Genomic DNA, 20453 nt, shown 5'->3' with positions numbered 1-20453 from the left:
TGATGAGAAATTTATTTTTATTGGATAATTTTAAGGGCAGTGTCTGCTGAAATGTGTTCCTAGAACATGGTAAGATGGTCCACATTACCAAAAATCATTATTAACTGGTGCTTTGGTACCTCATTAGAGCAGCAAACAAATAACAAACACTGTGAAGATTTAATAAATAAACAAGGGGACTCTCTGATTTACAGAGTGTTAGAGTATCATTTCTTGGAGATTCGTTACCCCCTCCCCTTTCTTTTTCTTTCTCTGTTGCCTTCAGTCCTTCAGGAGAGCACCATTTCCTGGAATTCTACCAAAGAATAATGGAGAAGTAACAGAAGCATTAATAAAAACAATACATTGAAAAAAACTGAACACTACAGCCTTTTCAAGAGCTTTGCAACTGAAAAGAGCATAAAAAAATCAAGTAAAAGGAGCCTAGATGGGAAGTAAAAAAATAGAATAAACATATAAGTTTTTGAACAAGCCTCCTGATTGTTATAAAGTAGGTTTCTCCTCCATCTCAGACTAACTGACAAGCATCGTCCTGAGTCATGTAATTTTGGGACCATAGTCACCAGTACTGGGGTTTATTACCTAAATTGTTTCTCTCAGATTAATGCGTCCAAGAAAACAGTTATGAAAATTTTCTCTCTTGAGGTTCACTATTTTATGGACCTTTTGGACTATTTGGGGGGTTCACCAGACTAATTTCACAAGCCCATTTTCCTGTAGTTTAAACCCACACCTTTTCCCCAAGGTTGCTTTCGTTTTTAAAAGAAATACACATTTTCCTATCTCAAGGAAAATCTGTGTTATGTATTAAAGCCACCACGAGCTAGGCTGGCACAACTGAATGTCCTCTTTGTGGTATTTATATTATATTAATATTGTTCCCAATTCCCTCTGTCCCACTTTTTCATAATCTCTTCTAAATGAAGTAGGAACCCAATAATAAGTTAGTTTGAGTTAACGTCTGAAGCCATGATGTTTGAGTGGGTTTTAAATGAAGCAAAATAAGTTCAACCATCCCCTGTTTTTTTAATTGACTTTTTTTAGTTCATTTAGAGCATGATATTTCAGTCCTTGGGCAAAAATCCTACTAGAATTTTGCCTGGGTTTGATATACAGTATTGGGCCTTCATAGAAACATGGCAGCTTTTAGAACCTTGCAGCCCCTTAGATTCTGTGGGGATCCCTCAGTCCCATCCACATAGGAGTAGATAAATTATTCATGAAATCCCTTGATCTTACCCATGCATATTTTCTGTGGTACTAGCTTTCATTCCCTCTAGGGCAGGAGATGGGCAAACTTTTTGGCCCGAGGGCCACATCAGGGAATAGAAATTGTATGGCGGGCCATGAATGCTCACAAAATTGGGGTTGGGGTGTTTGAGGGGGCGAGAGCTTTGTTGGGGGTACGGACTCTGGGGTGGGGCTGGGGATGAGGAGTTTGGGGTGTAGGAGGGTGCTCTGGGCTGGGACCGAGGGGTTGGGAGGGGGATCTTGGCTGGGGCAGGGGTGTGGGAAGGGGTGCAGGTTCTGGCTGGGGATGCAGGCCCTGGGGTAGGGCTGGGGATGAGAGGTTTGGGGTGCAGGAGAGTGCTCTGGGCTGGGATCGAGGGGTTTGGAGAGCGGGAGGGTGATCAGGGCTGGGGCAGGGGGTTGGGGTGTGGAGAGAGGCTCAGGGGTGCTGGCTCCCAGCGACGCTTACCTCAAGCAGCTCCCGGAAGCGGTGGCATGCCCCACTCCGGCTCCTACATGGAGGCACGGCCAGGTGGCTCTGTACACTGACCCATCCTCAGGCACTGCCCCTGCAGCTCCCATTGGAGTGCCAGAAGGGGCCATTGGAGCACGTAGGAGCTGGAGAGGGGCCATGCCGCGGCTTCTGGGAGCCACGTGGTGTGGCCCCCAACCTTGCGCCACAGCTGGAGCACTGGAGCAGGTCCGAGCCATGTGATGCGGCCCCCAACCTTGCATCCCAGCTGGAGTGCCAGAGCAGGGCCTAACTGCGTGGTGCGGCCCGCGACCCAGCGCCCCGGCTGAAGTGCCAGAGTGGGGCAAGCCAGACCCCACTCCCCAGCAGGAGCTTGTGGGCCGGCTTAAAACAGCTTGTGGGCCGTATCCAGCCCGTGGGCCGTAGTTTGCTCACCCCTGCTCCACGGGAAGGAACAGGAGAGTTGTGGCTCTCCCATCATGCAGCAGGCTGGGGAACCTGCACACAAGGATATTCCTTTCATGTTGCTCTCTAGGGCCCCTTCTCCTTGGCAGCCTGTCTTCTTCTTCAGCCAAGCTGCCATTAGATACCTGTCCATCTTTGTGCACCACCTGCCCCAAAAGGGGAACAGAAGACACGGAACTTGGACATGTGGAAGTTACTGCTGCATTGGGCATTAAATCACACTGGAATCTCCAGGTATTGGGGAAAGATGCTACTGTGTAGGGCAGCGATTCTCAAACTGTGGGTTGGGACACCAAAGTGAGTCACGACTCCATTTAGTGGGGTTGCCAGGGCTGGCATTAGACTTGCTGGGGATGAAGCCAAAGCCTGAGCTGAACCATCTGGGGTCAAAGCCTGAGCCTCACCGCCCAGGGCTGAAGCCAAAGCCAGGTGGTGGGGCTCAGGTTACAGGCCCCCCACCTGGGGCTGGAGCCCTTGGACTTGGGCTTTGGTCCTCCAGCCTGGGGTGGTGGGGCTTGGGCTTTGGCAGGACTTGGGTGGGCTCAGGTTTCGGTCCCCTCTCCTGGGGCCGTGTAGTAATTTTTGTTGTCAGAAGGGGGTCGCGGTACAATGAAATTTGAGAACGTCTGGCCTAGGGTGATCATTCCCCCAGGTCAGACCCCATCCTCACCCAGACACTCTACCTGAAATCCACAGCATCCAAACCCCACACATAGAGGACCTTTTGTGGGATCTGGGGAAGGGAGATGATGCTACTTGATTGTCTCTGCCCCCAATTACACTCACCCTGCATTGCTTCTGTGCAAAACAGACAATGGTTTGAATACTTCTCTCAGTTAAACTTTTGCAAATCTGGAATAATTTTGCTGACATTGATGGAGTTATTGCTGGTGTGTGCTAGTGTAAATGAGCCCACTTGTATGTGATACTGTGGTGATCCTGCCATTGTCTGAGTCTTCCTCTCGGGTTTTACATTAATGTCAGTGTAGTCTCTAAGGTGCCACAAGGACTCCTTGTTGTTTTTGCTGATACAGACTAACACGGCTACCACTCTGAAACCTGTCCACTAATGTCATTCCTGATTCACACCAGTTTAAGTGGGAAGAGAATCATCCCACTGTTCTGAACATAGAATTCCCATTGAAGTAAACAGGAGTTTTGAGTGAGCAGTAATTATTAGGTTCCATAGGGTGTATGATCTGATCTTTTCAGCCTGCTTCTGCAGAAGAGATTTCAAAGATGGGTCTCCAACATCATGCCCTCATTCTCCCCTCACACAGGTTATAAATCACGCGTGACTCCACAGAAGTCAGTGGAGTGACCCTGATATAAAACCAGTGTAAGTGAGAGAAGAATGAGGCACCATAATCACTCATTCTCCTGCACATTATTCAATATGTAAATAACTTCATACCTTCAACCCCAATTTTGCCATCCCCATCATGATCTGCAGCTGCCAAAAAAGTCTTGGTTTCTGAAGTAGTTAATACTCTGGCTCCGCACTCAAACCGCTGGAGGAAATACCTAGAGGAAAATATCCTTTGGGTGTGATTATCATGGAAGACAATTCTTTTTATGCCAAGTGCCTGATCAAGCCAATCAGTTTCTATAAACAGATTATCTACACCTTGTTGCCAAGTCATCCAAAAAGAGCCTGTATTGTTTTGGAATTTGAAGCTTCATTTAATACATTCCTGCTTGATAAGTGCAGTCTGGGCATGTTTGATTGTACACTTTGCCAAAGCGCAGCCCTGGGGAATGACATTTTTCTGTACCTTCTCTCTCCATTTTGCTAGTTTTTAGACCTTATTGTTTTCTCTCTAAAGATTCCCATAGGACATCATTCAAAATCAGTACAAGGATTTACCATACTTATATTCAGTATGAACCGCCTTCAACTTCAGCAGAGGATGGTTTAGGACACAAAGTAATGCTCACCTCTGTGAAAGTCTCTTACTAGTCAAAGAAACAAAGAAAACTCTTACTTGAGTTCATCTTCCTCAATAAAGCCGCTTTGATCATTGTCTAAGAGCCGGAAGATATCCTTGATCTGACTGCTGCTCTTTTTGGACATTCCGCTGAGCTGAAAGAATTTTTTGTGGCTGAAGGAATCAGGGGCTGGAGATAAACAATAAAAGCCAGGATAACCCAGGTCACTTCCATTAGCACTCCTTGTATTAGCTTCAGATCCTGAACAGTCTGATCATGTTACTTTGATATTTTAATTTTATTGTTTTAGATGTAAACAGTAGTTTAAAAAGGGTGGGGGGGGGCTGCCAATACAAGAAGCTCTAGGTGCCCTGACAATTTACTTAATCTTACAACATAATAAATGAACGTCAGGAAACGTTAAAAAAATCGTGTGGATAACATATAAACTCAGCCCACCACCTGAGCAGTAACAAATTAATTCAGCCAGCCACTAAGACAACAACAAAAAAAATCTCTTTTTCATCGTGAACTCTCTGGAAACATGTCTTCAATATTCCTTGAAGACTGAATTAAATTTGTTACATACTTTACTGAATAACAGGTTTATGTTTACCTATATATTTTCTTACCTTGGCAGTCCCTCAGGGCAGCAGCAATAGCAGAAGGGCTGAGGAGGTCAGTGATGCTCATCTTAAACCTGGTCATCAAAAAAAAAAAAATGTATTGTAGACAAGTACAAGTGAATTGCAAACACATACACAAGTAAATACGTCCCCCCAGTAAGCTTGTTTGTTTAGAGTTTTATAACAGACCATTTTTAAATTAAATATTGTAACAGGAGTATTTTAAGGGAAGAGAAGGTAATTAGTAAACATTGAAGCTACTGTTACTTAACATTTTTTATATCCCTATTTTAATCAGTTTGCTTGCATGAACATCATTTTAAGTTGGCGACACATTTTTATCTGTTACCGACTCAATATTGAGGCAGGTCAGACAGATTGAAACTCTCCATGTAATAGTCAAAGTAACCTAACCACTAGTTTGTTGGAATGTGTGGCATTTAGCAATACACAATAATAGGGCAGGCAGAAGAAAAAAGAATCAAAAGAAGTTTTTTTCCTCCACCAGCAAGCCTAAAAAATAAAACAAAAACCAGTACTTATCTACATAAGCTCCATCTTTATATAACCTCCAGTACACATCTGATGAAGTGAGCTGTGGCTCACGAAAGCTCATGCTCAAATAAATTGGTTAGTCTCTAAGGTGCCACAAGTACTCCTTTTCTTTTTGCGAATACAGACTAACACGGCTGTTCCTCTGAAACCTGTCAGAGATAAAACTGGACATCTTACACCATGAGCTGCCACTTGCTACTGGCTCACTCTTGCAGAGATCTGCTCTTTAATCTCTAGCTGGCTGCTCACCTTTTTGATTTTCCCAAGTAGGTGAAGAAAAAATAGCTGAAGAGATATGAGACAAAACAATAGTGTTGTCTGGCTTGCCAGCCTGTCTTATATAGGATTCAAAAGGTGACAATAACCACTACTTAGGTTACCTTGTCATGGATCAAATGCTCGATTTGAGACCGAGCTCCAATTTCCTGCCTAACTAAATAACCTTTTTTTCTATTTATATTGTAAGAGAATACAAACAAAAGCAGCAAATTTTTAATAAATCCACATATGTGCTTAATTAAATTTTCAACTCTGCTATCAAGACATAGTCTATAAACTCCAGGGACTTGGGGTTTCCAAATAGCATCCAGATTTTAAGGTCACCCGCTGGAAGGTGACTCCAACCGTCAGATCCTTAAAAAAGAAAAGCCAGTTTGGTTTCCCTAAGTCTGTTGACTCTGGGGAGGCTCAGAGGAAGTGAGAGATGAAAGATCTGAAGTGATGTGTCAGTCTGACAAAGAGAACTTTTCACTAGTATAGGGGAAAGGAAGACGTCCTTTGGGATGATCTTTCTACAGCAAGCTGGATTTTCACATGTCCGAGCCATTTCCGAATTACAGTACTATCCCTGGAAAGGGACAGCGGGGAGACCAAAACCATCCCTGACAGCAAAAGCCAGCTAAACTAGGGTAAAAGTAAACAGGTTAGTTTTGTTAGGCCATCCTGTCTTGCAAGGAAGAAATGGATATCTAAATAATCCATATGTAAATCATTTTAAATACATGGAATAGATAACAGATGTATTTTACAAATGACAGATTGGATCTTAGTGTGCCTATAGACCTATACAAAAAACAACACAAGGAATTTCCTTAAAGTGAAATTAGAATTGCAGGCACATAGCAGTGGTTTGAGTCCATATTAACTTTCAAGAACATTAGAGTTGAAAAGAAATCTCTCAAATGTTAGAAAACCTGGAACTGCAGAGTTCAGGTTACACTTCTCAAGCAAGATTCTGCTCATATGATTAAGGATTATTCATGTGAGCAAGGGTTACAGGATGAAGACCACAGTAAAAGCACTTGAAGTGTTAGTTTGTACTTACAGATTTGTCAGGTTTTAGTACAATAATTAATTTATGCATATATTATCCTCTTTAAGTGCATGCATTACTCTTGTTAGTATTGGTAGGAATTGCTTAACATGCTGAGCAGAGAATATATTTCACAGGAGACAGAAGTCATACATTAGAAAGGAAATGACTATTAAATGATTATTACTTTTTTATATTGGTAACACTTTATATTTCTTGATTCCAAATTCAGGTACACAAAAATTATGGTGCAATTACTCTGGCCTGATACTCCTCTGACTAATACTATGTAGATCACTAGTAAATCCACTGACATTCATGAAGTTACACCAGTATGAGATGAGAATCAAACCTAGACTTATATAATTAATTATAATTTTTGTGTACCTGAATTTGGAATCAAGAAATATAAAGTGTTACCAATATAAAAAAGTAATAATACTTTAATAGTCATTTCCTTTCTTTATTGCCATACATTTTGTAAGAAGTCTTAAAATCACTAATAATTAGACACTTGCTTTAAATGCCTCTTTAATTTTGCACAATTAGTAACAAAATAAGATATATCAGCTTGAATAGGGGCAGTTGATATGAAATGACCTAAGTCCCATTTCCACCAGTTGAGGATCTGGCCCAAAGTATCTACTCAAATATTGTTGTATAGGGACTAATTGTATTGTTTGCATAAACAGGGTCAATTCTATACACCATGGCTAGAATATGAACAATTGCACTGTAGGCTAAATCCTGAAACCTTTAGTCAATCCATATTCAGTGAAAATTCCCCTTGAGGTCAGTGAGAATATTACCTCAATAAGGACTAAGTAAAACTGAATATAGACTTCAGGATTCATCTCCATAAAAAGGGTCTCATATGAACTATACCAAATACTGAACGCAGTCAGCAGGCTCTTTTCCTGTCTCTGGTCAACCAGAAAGCTATTCGTAGTAATCATGGCTCACACTTTGAAACATGGGCCAGATCCTCAGCTGGTGCAAATCAATGTATATGAAATTATTTTAATGGAGTTATGCTGATTTTCACCATTTGAAGATCTTGTCCCATGGCGTTTTATGGTCTGTCTATCCATCCTTTTAGCTCAGTATTTCATACTCATGTTAGTCTTCCATTTTAAAATTTGTTATAGTCCATCTGTCAAAGGAAGCTGGGACTGATGTACTATGTATTTTCTGCAGGTTTTTCTCATAAATTGTCCCTTTCCCTTTCAGGTGGGTTTTGCATCCTCTTCTGTATCTTCCATTTTAGGTCCTCTTATGTCTTTTCAGGATCATGTGAAGTTTCACATTATAACTTCCTTGCTGAGCTTCCTTCTTTTCATGTACTAGTGGGTTGCTTCTGAAATATTGTTTGGATCTATTTCAGCATCCAAGCATTTTCTTGCTAGAAATTACACTGTATTTTTTAATCTGCTAAGGTGTTGCCATTGACCTCAGTGGGGCCATGATTTGACCTCGGGACTTTATTGTGGGCTTCCTTTGTTTCCACTTGGATTCCTTATATGCTGCTTGCTGAACTCTTTTATTCTTAAGCATTTGATTTGCCTGTGGATACTAATTTTCAAGGAAAAGGAAATATAAATTGTATTGAAGACAACATCATGACCAAGGCTATTATGGAAGACCTGACAAGATCTGGAAGACTTCTGGTGTTCTGCCAGCTACCAAATCAAACATTCTCCCCTCCCCACCTTTACATTGAATTATGTCATGTATGTAGTGTAAAAAATCAACCAAATCTATTTTAATGTTGCAGTTAGCAAAAACACTACACTAGTGGATTAAATTTCTTAGGGAGACCACCACACAGACATTTGCTTGTATAACATCCATGTTCAACTCCACATCTAAGGACCAAAAATTCAAAGGACTGTGCCTGACTGTCTCATAAACTCTGTCACTTAGAGAACACAACATTTAAAAACCATTCACCCCAAGCAAAATATTCATAAGCAGTAAAGTAATTGAAATGAGTTGTACAGCACAGTAAAAGATAAATAAAATAAAAAATAAAAAATAAAATAATAAAATAAAAGTAGGGCAATGGCTAACACAGAGTGACTGCAACAGTTAAAGATGGGGTTCTGTAATGTTTGAAATTCAACACCGAGACCAAATGTGATGCTAATCCTGTCTGAAAGATGGGTTACAAAAGCCTAAAAGAGCTGAATTTCAGAATGAAGTTGATGTCACTGTATAGTGATACAGGTGAAAATCTAGAGTTACTGGTATTTATTTATTTATTAATGACACTCTTCATTTGCTTTCCCTCCACTACAGTTAGAATGAAATCATCATGGAGGAGTGTATCATATAAAGAGGTATTTTAAATAAATAAATTACTCTACAGTACCCAAATATGTTGTTGTTTTCAGATTATCTGATATCTCTTTCTCTTAACCCAACTGCTTACAGTTTAGTAGTGTAAGGTGTTTATAAAAATGAACTAAACCAAAAGGACAAAGGGAGATATTTTATAAAAATAATGTGAAGTCAGCGTACAAGTATTGAGTGGACATATGACACTTTAAATAATGAAACCATCTCTGAGCAATCGGCATTAGCTAAGGAGCTGGCCCTAGAGCAGTGAATTCTGTTTTCGGAAGTGCTTGGCCAGTTTTCTTATTAAGTCCAGAAAACAATTAAAGAAATGTTAGTTGTTTCCTTTTGCTTAATAGGTATATTTCAAACCCCCCATTGGCTTGTCTTTCTGGAGAGTTACCTGGTACATAACTTTCCCTCCACATTTGTTTTACTGTCTGCACCGATTTAAACACAGTGCTTTTGGGAAGAAACTGCTTTTTTGGCTTCAAAATTTCAGAATTAAATTGAAAAGTGCAATTCAGACAAATACAAAGCAATTCATATTGTGAAGTTCTAACCATGAAATGAATCTGCTTGCAGTATAGTCTAAATAAAAGTATTAAAGCATATGTAGATAAAAGATTTACAGAGCTATTTCCTAATCTAATTCCACTAACTTCTTCCATAAGCATAGGGGAAATTGCATTACACTAAAACACTGACACTCTTCAGGCTGTTCCTTTACTCTTTGTCTTCTGTTTGTTATAAGCTACATAGAATTAATTAGCAAGTGACAGCCAACTAGGACATTAACACCAGCAGATACAAGAGAAGCTTGAACAGCAGTCTCAGGTGAGACTAGAGAAGTGTTAATCTGAGACTGACTACAATAGTGTAAATGGATGCTCTAACAGCCGTTCTAAAATCCATACAACTCCATCTTCAAACTCCACTCATGTCAGAGGTGGTGCTGTGGTATCATCATCCTCAATAAGAGGCTCTCCCTTTTGTCACGAGGAGTTAGAAGCTCAACAGTCCTTAGGGCCTGGTCCTCATTTACACTAAAGCCTTATACACAACTCTGGCAGTGTAACTAATAGTGGATGTAACTGTAACTTATAGTGTGAAGGGTCCATAGAGTAAATGAGAATCATGCCCTACAATGAACCAAGTAATAATATGTCACTTCTAGTGCTCTCCCAGGGCATCCGTTTCCATTATAAGGAAATAAATACTTAGTCCCATTGAGGTAGTTTCCAAAAGCCTTTACATCAGGTGGGATTTGGTACTTGGTATGGACCCTCAAGGAAATAGAACAGAGACGTTTGGGGAATAAACTATTTTATGTTAGATTTTTTTTCTGCTATGACCACTATGACAATGCACTGAAAAATCAAACATGAAATCTTACTCCTACAGGTATCAATAGCAAAACTTTTTTTGACTACGATGTGGTCAGGATATCAGCCAAAGTTTTGGGTGGGAGTTCAGGGTGTGTGACAAATGGAGGATATATTCTGAAGAGTTGAAATGTCTAAAGAATGAAGTTTATTTCTCCCCTACTGTCCTGTGGTAAGAATGAGGGTTATGTACTTTCCCATTCCTAGTAAAGAAGAATTTGTTGAATAAAATATAATAGCAGAATAAATACTTTCATGAACTTCAGCAGAATTATTTCCAAATATTTTAGTCCAGAGTGCTTTTTCATTTAAAAAGCGGAAGCAATTCAAGATGCCGTCTCTGCTAACATTTGATATGCTCTATGATTATCATTAAACAAATTGTCTAGTGTCATCATGACCAAGTATGCTATATTATAACCCTGACACTACACATGATGGTTTAAGATATTTCTGGTTGCTGTCAGCTGCACAATCAGGTAGTGTGCTCTTTGCATTCCTGCATTATTCACATTTTCCTGTATTTCAACAGTAACTTTGCCCTAAAGGTTAGAAGATGTTTAAGAGCCTGGACGCTGCTTTTTAGTATATGTAACAGATATGGAGAGAGCTACGGTATATTGTTTCTAGTTGCTTCTGCAGGGGACCCAGTTCTCTTCTCCAAATAGTTCCATCTCACAATGAGCAACAATATAAAGAACAGTGGTAAATAAAAGAAATGCCACTGCAGTAGTTCCAGCTATTTCCTTATTAACTAACCAGTCCTGCTCCCACTGAAATAACTGGCAAAAATCCTGTTGTCTGCAATGAGACCAGGCTCAGATCCTAAATGATGTATAATGTAAAAAAATACCCTATATTTATATAGTGACCAATGTCATAAGTAATCACCCAGAGAGCTGACAAAAATCACTTGGCTAACAGATGTGGTCTCGTAATAACAGTGGAGCAAAATAGTGCTCAGTTATGGCTCCAATTCAGCAAAGTACTTAAGCACTTGCTTAACTTTAAGCATGTGCTGAAGTGCCAGTGAAATTAAAGTTAAGCACATGCTGAATAGGGATACATTTACACGTTTTAAGTGCTTTTCTGAATCAGGGTCTATGGCCCCAATACCACAAGTTGTTCTGCCCGCATAGACCCCAGCACCCATGCAGAGCCCCTTAACTTTAATGGGGCTCTTTGCGTATGTAGGAGCCTGCTCATGCAGAATTCCTTTCAGGTGTGGGGCCTATGGGGCTTATTTGAGATGCAGCAATTGGCAGCTCTCAGAACAAAGAGAGACAGCAAGATCATCTTTGTAAAAAACAAATCAAACATTTTCTCCACTAACTGCTCAGCAATACGGTTAAAAGAAGAAAAGGAGTACTTGTGGCACCTTAGAGACTAACCAATTTATTTGAGCATAAGCTTTCGTGAGCTACAGCTCACGTCATCGGATGCATAAAAGATGAAGTGAGCTGTAGCTCACGAAAGCTTATGTTCAAATAAATTGGTTAGTCTCTAAGGTGCCACAAGTACTCCTTTTCTTTGTGCGAATACAGACTAACACGGCTGCTACTCTGAAACCTGGTTAAAAGAAGGAAAGGTCTGAAAACTGCTCTATAGCTCTTCTTTGCTCTTCTTAACTTTCTGGAATGATCACTAAAGCTGATATTGGACCTGTCATCATACAATTTTCACAGTTCTTAATGGAATGGTAAGTGGTGAAACTGGCTCAGATTTTTATATTGCTAGCAGGATAATCTGTGTGGAAATAAATGTAAATAGTTAAGCAATGGAACAGGCTGCCTAGAAGTGATAGCACAGGACTGGAAGTCAGAAGTTCTGGTTCTACTCCGAGTTCTGTTACTGTCTCACTGTGTGGCCCTTTTACAAGTTACTTCATGTGTCTGTGCCTTAGTTACCCTGGCTGTAGAATGGGGATGGTAATACAGGAGCATTGTGAGGTGTTCGAATGTTGGTAAAGCTCTGTGAGATCTTCAGAGAATAACTGCTGGGTACTGGAAGCATAAATTATAATAATGACTGAGTTATAGGGCATATCCTGGAGATTAATGATTGCATAGAAAGAGCTGTTGGCCCCATGATTTGCCTGTAGCCTTTGATCCTTAGGAGATACCAACACTTCAGTTATATTACTCTCCTGAGGTGCAAAGGAATAATGCACATAAGTTTGTGTGACAAAAGATGTTGTTTCAATGTACAGGAAAATTCTAAAATATTAGAGTCTGATCCAGTGTCCATTGAAGTCAATGGAAGGAATCCCATTGACTTTTATGGGCATTGGATCACCCATTTAATGCCTTATACATTAGCCAGTCAGATTGCTTGATTCATTAATGATGACGATCTTCTAACATTCTATTATTTCTAATCATTTCCCTCTTTCTGCAGAATGTATGATGATAATCTCTTGTCCTGCTCCAATGCCCTCTTTAGCAGCAACATATTTTTGATATTAAAGCCCTGATTTTGCAAACACTTCTGCACATGTCTAACTTTGTTGCCAAGGCAAGGTGGGTGAGGTAAAATATTTTATTGGACCAACTTCTGCTGGTGAAAGAGACAAGTTTTTGAGCTACACAAAAGATCTGGGTCTGGGAAAGGTACTCAGAGTGTCACAGCTCAATACAAGGTGGAACTGATTGTTTAGCATAAGTAGACAACTTTGTTACCATGATGGGACTCCTCACAGTGGTAAAGTAAAGCACGTGCATAAGTGTTTGCAGGATCAAATGACTTTTTGAAGTGAAAAGATGTATATAGGAGTAACCATCATGCTGAAATGTAATGATCCATATGGTCAGTGGGTACAGTAAAAGAAAAAAGTGATTCCAAATAAATACTAAACACAAAGTCAGCAAAAGATTGATTATGTTTGAATTAGCTATCCATCAGGGTTTGTGTATGATCCCCATCACCCTAGCATCTGAGTGCCTGTCATAAGGAAAAACAACTACAATGGTATCTCTCTTTCTTTCCAGTCCCTACCATTCCCCCTGCCTGGTTCCCAGTCCCAGTCTTCTTGCCCAGCCAGTTTGTCTGCCCTCATCTGGCTCCCCGTGTCAGTCTCCCCTCCACCTCAACTCTCAGTCCCAGTTTCCTTCTCCTTCCTGCTAGCCTCCAGGTTCAGCCCCCTCACCCCAAGACACTTTGTCCAAGTCTTCTCTACCTCCAGGTTCACCTCTCTGCATTTGAATGCAGTGGCTGCATGGGCTCAGCAAAAGGAGTTTTGAAAGCACAGGAAGGAAAGTCTCTCTGCTTTCAGTTCTGGTGCTTGGACCTAGCATGGTCCACAGCAGACCAGAGTTCAACTGCAAGGAAAGTCAGTCATCAGCATCAGTCAAAGTTCTGATACTTGTGGAGAAATTCTGCAGGAAGAGCCTGTCAAAGATGAGAGGACAAATCAGTGAGATATATGCCCAAAGCAGAACGGACTTAATATGTGTTATCGTTGTAGACCTCTATTCCTGTGCTCAGTATTATACAAAACAGAAAGGAAAACACCATGCGTAAAAACCTGTTCCTATTGAAGTCAATAGCAAAATTCCTGTTGAATTCAGTTGGAACAGAATTTTACATATTTGCCTGAGAAGTTTACCATGCAATGATAAAAAAAAGAAGTGAAACTTAATTACAAATGTGTTTTAGGGGAGGAAGAGGCTATTTGCACCCAAGTATGAAAAGTCCTTAGCTGAAATCCTGGCTCCATTGAATTCAATGGCAAAATTCCCATTGACTTCAGGGGGTCAGGATATCATCCCTGGAAATTTAGACTGATGATATGACCAGTAACAATTTAGCCATTCTAACTTTTATTTCAAAATGAGATTCATATGATTAGCTTCTTTAAGATTAGGGATTTAAGAAGTCAGTAGCATTAGAATTTAGAGCACATAAGCCAAACTCCAGCAGAACTGCTGTTTTTCATTCTTTTAAAAGCCTGTTAGTTATCCTCATACAAAATAAATATTTTCAGAACTATGTAACTGACTTGTCCTTGTGCTCCACCCTTTTTGGACTTCCTATTGTTCTCTTCTTGCAGTGGACACTAGACAATAAAATAAACCAGGAACCCAAGTGTTTTTTCTTAAATATTTTTCTTGTGGTTTTCAGCCCAAACACAAATAGAAAAAAGTGAGTAATTGCAGCCTAGGTTTCAAAAATACAGATCAGAATAAGTCTATTTCTAATCCCATGCTGCAGTGCATTTTGTGATTGTGAAGGCCAAACTTGTTTGTAGTGTTTTGTTCCACTTACTTCAGCTCATCTTCCTCAATGAAGCCACTCCTATCAAGGGCAAGGATTCCAAAGATTTTGGCCAGCTGTTCTTGGACTTGGAGTTCAGACCCACTTTGATGACAAAGGTTTTGTAACCGAAGGAATCTGCATCTGAGGGAGGTCAGCAAGAAGTGATGGAGAAGAGAAGTTAGAGATTAGGAACCTGAAAAGACACCCCAATTTTTTCCATTTGTTATATTCACCAAACTGCAAAGAGGCTCTTTTGCTCCTCAGCACAATGAAGCTCCTCAATAACTCATTGATTTTTTTAGTCTATTTCAGATGAGCTGAACATTTCAATCATTGATCTCTCTTAAACTTAGGGAGAAAAGTGAATGACTCTGGACTCATTCCTGCAGAGATTTACATGTTCAAGTAGTGAAGTCACTCATATAAGTAATTTTCACTGAACTGAGTGGGTAAAATCCTGACCCAACAGATATCAATGGGAGTTTTATCACTAACTTCACTGAACCCAGGATTTCCTCCCTTGTGACTATTTTTCTGATTAAAGTGACTCACATGCATAAGTGTTGGGGGAATTAGGCCCTAGGCCGAGCACAGGTTAAAACTCACATGTATTCTACCTCCTTGCCTTATTGGGGGGAGAATACAAGTAGAAATGTAGTTTGTAAAACAAATGTGGAGAGAGAACCTTGTCATGGACACTAGAGATGATAAAGCATGTTAGGGTATTTCAGGCTATCCGGTTGCCTTTTCTGTTTCTACTGGAACTGAGTGATTGGATGGCAGGGAAATGGGAATTTGAAAGGCAAAGAGAAAAGGCAGGAGGCTTTTAAAAGGCAGGCATTACTGTGCCAGCTCTGTAGGCCAGCAGCAATTTCAACATCATTCAGGAGACCAGCGAGGGCCATGTCAAAGTTACAGGGAAGAGGAAAACAAAATAAAGTGGTGCTAATACAAACAAACCGTGATGATGGGCAAGTACTATTTTCAAGTACAGGCTGTTGGAGAGCTTAGTGTGAGATAAGACTGCAGCTCCAGCAATGGCCTGCGGAGCCACTGAATGTTGATCTTGGCGTATTGGTCTCTGCCACTACCAGATGGGGACATGTCCTTAGATCTGCAGGAGGCAGCAGCAACACAGGCCACAGTCTTGCCTAGGGGAGGTGTTCCCCTGAAGCACTGAATGTGGTTCTTTCCTTTAGCAAGTCCTTTCATTTGGCCACGTGTTTTTCATCATAGGTTGTAGTGGATTCTCTCCAGTTGATCCTTCAGGTTGATGATGCCAGCACAAAGCTAAGCACTCTGTAAAAACTACAGCTTTTGAGGTTCAGTTTGAGAAACACAGTTATATCCAAGTAGGTTTTTTTGACTGGGTCAGTGTGAGGCCTGGGGAAAAAACCCCACCACCACCAACAAAAACTCAAACCCAAAAACAACAGGCAAAAAACTCAATGCACCCTGCTGATGGATTTTTCCCAAGCTGAGAGGAGAAGGAGGCAGAAAAATAATAGTGCTCTTGGCTTGATTTTTTGCTTGGCAGAGACCTTGACATACAGGCTTTAGTTTAGACCTGTAAGACCTTTCACAGAAGTAGTAGAACCATGTCAGGACTCAGATGTCAGAGGGGATGAGATACTATAGCTGCTAGCTAATCAGATTGATATTTATATCATAGAGGATTGTACATGGTGTTTTAGACAATATTATAAGGTTTAGAGCCATACAAGGTAAACCCACTCTGGTCACTTGTACCTAATTTTAGCAAAGTAAGTGATTTTTTTGAACTATGGATGAAAAAGGTTTCAACAACGTGATATTGCTTAGGCTACAGTTACTGATAGATATGTCTGCACCGCTAGACTTTGAAGTCTTAAGGCCTGATCCTGCTAAGTTTATGCATGTAATGGTTCTCCTGTTAGCAGTCCTATTGACTTAAGTGAGACTGCTCACGCGAGTAAAGTTTGTGTGTAAAGTGTATATAGCATCTTTCCTTCTAAAGAATCCCAAAATGCTTTTTAACAAGCTAGATACAGAGTTCCGTTAATCTGTTACTGAAACATGTCATTTTGATTGTAAGTTCTTCAGGGGGAAGAGACTTTGCCTTTTCATTTCTGTAAAGGTCAGTGCAAATTCATTGCATCATATACACTTTAAATAATAATAACAATAATAAATGCAGCCACTTCTGGAAGTGGTGTGTGTCAGTTGTTTAATGTCGCACAGGAATATACAGCAGTTTAAGAAAGGGAATGAAAATAATTTGATGTTTGGGAAGAGTCGGTAAAATAAAGACTGACACTTATCTGTTATCCCATGAAGTTGCCCCCTCAACCTCTTTCTAAAATAGCATGAGTCAAAGACGGAGACAGAAACTTCACCTTACATTTATCAGCTTGTGTTAGTTACCTCTGCAGTGCTGTTGACATTTTAAAAAGGAGCTAATTGTATAATTCTAAAACCATGTTATGTGGCAAACTAAGTGTAGGGGCAAGGTTGTGAAAGATTGGCGAGGAGCTAAGTGGTGGACTGAGTACATGACTGGATGTAAGCGGAGGATGCAGGCAGTTTCAATGAACTTTGTCCGACAGACCCTGCCAAAAGATATTGTAGCATAGCTCAGCATATTTTTGCCTGTAAACAAATTAGTTTATGTAATAAGCATAAATCATACATATAATGTAACCAGCTGTGACCTCAATTAACCCCGAGATAAGTGCGGAGAATATAGCGCCTCAGAGGACTCCCCCCACGGCGGAGTCCTGCCTGGTCAGCTGTCCCGAACGGCCAGAGTCCCTTGCAGCCCCTCCGCGCGTCCTAGGGGCTCCTCGCGCAGTTTGGAGCGTAAGTCCTTCCTTCCTTCCTTCAATAAAGTGTAGTTTACTATTCTTAGGCCTGAGTGTTCTCCTTTCGCTGGTATCTCCCCCCCGCCCTTGCGGGCACACTAAGCATCCTGGAAACAAAGATTTGGGGGCTCTGTAGTATCAGTTTAATACTGAATGTGTCCTTTCTCAGGCATCTTGTCCTGAACTGGCAGGAGGGATGAATTTGAAGAATAGTCAGTCTTCCCTGTCTCTAACTTCCATAATCCTAGTCTTGTCCTAGCAGCTCCTGTTAACTGTAATTGGAATTACACATGTGCTCAGGGAAGAGCTGGGGTAATGGCAGGAGTTGGTTATCATTCAAGAAGGAACTTACTGTACCAATCCTGCCTGGAATTCACACTACACAAGAACTGTGAGTGTCCCTAGATCTGGCCGCTGAGTTCTAGTCCAGCAATTTTCAACCAGGGGTCCAGGGCCCCCTGGGGCACTGTGAGCAGGTTTCGGGGGGTCCACCAAGCAGGATTGGCATTAGACTTGCTGGAGCTCAGGGTGGAAAGTTGAAGCCCCACCATGTGGGGCACAAGCCTGGGGCCCCCAGTCTCGCCAACCGGGGCTGAAGCCGCAACTGGAGCAACTTAGCTTTGGGGGCCCCCCTGTGGTATGGGGCTCTGGGCAATTGCCCTGCTTCCTACCCCCTAAAGCCTACCCTGGCTTTTAATCTACTGGTTATGCAGAAGAACAGTTGTTGTGGCACGGGTGGGCCATGAAATTTTTATAGCGTATTGAAGGGACCTCAGGAAGAAAAAGGTTGAGAACTCCTGTCAACACTTGAACCTTTGTTGTTATTTAGGGATTGTTATTGAAACAAAAAGTCAAATGTGATGTAAGTCTGCAAAAGTTTTGTTGACTCCCACTGGCTTTGTTTCTTTTTAAAAAAAGAAGCATTTACCAATAAAGCTTGTAAAGTCATGTTTTGATGAGACAAGGTTAGTGACTAACTCCAGTTGCCCTGTAGGTGGCACCAGAGGCAGTCAAGTCCAGCTGTCCCACAAACTCTCTGGAGAACATTTAGCCTAAATAAGAGATGGAAGAACTTGGGAACTGCATTTCTAAAATATGCCAAAAGTGTCTAGAAAAAATAAGATGAGAGTAAACAAAATAAAACCAATTTGTATGATTTGGGCAGTACATACAGGGTTTAATTTGTGCCAGGGTTTGCCAGGGCTGGGCCCTGGCACCTCTAGGCTTGGCAGTTCATAGCCTCAGCACCTCTGGGTTTGCCATGTCAGTTATGAAAGTAAAAAAAATTGCTTGAGCCCCGGCACCTCTTTCATTACAAATTAAGCCCTAAGTACATAGGGGATGCATAATTTTCAAATTGTAACAATTCAGCATTGAGAATACAAAGTGGACTAGAGGATTTAGATTGAAAAGAAAAAAGTCCCCTTAAGTTTACAAAATGACCAGCCAGACTCCTTTCTTCAAGATACTGAAGATGCTCTAGGAGGTGTACAGGTCCGTCCGAGGGAGATCACTGGAAGCAGGAGGTTGATTTGTTCTAGAAGCCCATTAGTTAGTTAACCAGCAGTTCTAGTGCCTCCTGGGAGGTCTTCAGAGGGCTTCTATCTGATTAAACAGTGTTCTCCCTTCAGAAGCAGACATTCCTACTTCCTGAATCTGGTCTGGGTTCCCCCATGGATGCTGCCAGGGTTGTCGCAACCAGCCTGAAAGGCCATGTGAACAGCAATACCTTCAGACTGCTAATAGGAGTAACTGTCTAAGGGCATCTACTAGGCTCCCAAGTGGTAATGTAACTGTCATGGTATGTGGATTATCTCCACTGGGCCTTGATACAGTCCCTCTGTACCTACAGCAGCTCCTCCTTTTCCTGCTACCGATGGTGTGGTACACCGGGAGAAGAAAATCCTGAGCTGTGGAGCAGCCATTTCCCATTGACTATCTCAGTCAGTGTACTCAGTGGAAGTGATGTACAAATAGGCTACCAGTCACCCTAAATTGTTGTTATGCAATCTCTGTGTGCTTGCAAGTAAAATAATTTGGAATTAGAAATACAGAGGGTTTTATAAAATTTGAAACATTAAATTAGTCCCAATTCCATAGGTTCTGCTTATTAAAATGTTTAACATATGTAAACAAGCATGAAAACAGTTCTGTAAGGTCTGTCTCCATTCAAAGAATTAATATTCAAACAAGATGTATCTATTTCAGTAGCTCATTTCAGGAAATAAATCCAACCCTCTGATCCTTCTGTCCCCTCTGTTTGTATGTCGAGATCCAGGCTTCTGTGGTGCTGCTACATCAAAACTTTTTTACATGGGCAGGCTGCTGATGCAAAGAAGAAACTACCACTCTGGGTGTGAATGTGGATTGAATTTTCTCAGATACTCTTTCTATTTCTCTTCTCTTCTTCTCCTCAGCTCAACACTTTAGCATTATTTCCCCTCTCTTCTTATTAGAGATGAGTCCCATGCAAAACGCCACCAAATGTTATGGGTATTGGAGATCCAAACCTGGATCTGACTTTTCAAACACCCCCTGGCTGAGATTTTCCGAGGAGCCTGAGGGAGTTGGACATCCAACTCCTACTGAATTTCAAGGGGGCTTGGACCCCTAACTCCCTTACACTTCTTTGAAAAGCCTGGCCCCCAAATTGTGGATTGAGAGGAAGGATAGTTCAGTGGACATTAGCTGGAGACCGGGGTTCAAATCCCTTCTCCATCACAGACTTCCTGTATGAGCTTGGGCAAGTCACGTAATCTCTCTGCGCTGCAGTTCCCCATCTGTAAACTAGGGATAATAGCACTTCCCTACTTCCCAGAGCTGTTGTGAGGGATTACAGATTAAGGTGCTCAGATAGTATGGTAACAGGGGCCATATAAGTACGTAGGGGTATGTCTATACTCGAACCGGAGGTGTAATTTCCAGCTCAAGGAGACATACCTGTGATAGCTCTGATTGATTCAGTGCAGTAAAAATAGAATGTAGCCCCAGTTGCATGAGCAGTGGGAGGGGCTAGCTGCCTCGAATATGATGCTGTCCAAGACGCTA

General features: G+C 41.2%; 1 protein-coding gene across 2 annotated transcripts; it reads right to left on the bottom strand.

Moving 5' to 3' along the window:
- On the bottom strand, nucleotides 1-5631 carry LOC125643732 (parvalbumin, thymic CPV3). Of its 2 annotated transcripts, none has more exons than XM_048866828.2 (5): nucleotides 5527-5631; nucleotides 4729-4796; nucleotides 4153-4285; nucleotides 3582-3691; nucleotides 1-295 (listed from the first exon to the last, which is right to left on the bottom strand). In XM_048866828.2, exons 2-5 carry the CDS (start codon nucleotides 4787-4789, stop codon nucleotides 270-272), a joined length of 330 nt encoding a protein of 109 aa, XP_048722785.1. In that variant the 5' UTR covers nucleotides 4790-4796; nucleotides 5527-5631; the 3' UTR covers nucleotides 1-269. The 2 variants fall into 2 exon arrangements, with proteins under 2 accessions (XP_048722785.1, XP_074988800.1); XM_075132699.1 differs by lacking the exon at nucleotides 5527-5631 and adding an exon at nucleotides 5455-5478.
- Between the last annotated feature and the right edge of the window lie 14822 nt (nucleotides 5632-20453).

Source organism: Caretta caretta, chromosome 10 (assembly GCF_965140235.1).
Source record: "Caretta caretta isolate rCarCar2 chromosome 10, rCarCar1.hap1, whole genome shotgun sequence".
NCBI classification, from domain to species: domain Eukaryota; kingdom Metazoa; phylum Chordata; order Testudines; family Cheloniidae; genus Caretta; species Caretta caretta.
This window is presented reverse-complemented; position numbering and strand designations above follow the sequence as displayed.

What these genes read in the sequence shown, in the direction of transcription:
- LOC125643732 (XM_075132699.1), bottom strand. An exon ending in TGCCCTGAGGGACTGCCAAG is followed by an intron (nt 4,286 to 4,728) that starts GTAAGAAAATAT and finishes GTTTATCTCCAG; the next exon opens with CCCCTGATTCCTTCAGCCAC. An exon ending in ATTGAGGAAGATGAACTCAA is followed by an intron (nt 3,692 to 4,152) that starts GTAAGAGTTTTC and finishes ATTTTCCTCTAG; the next exon opens with GTATTTCCTCCAGCGGTTTG.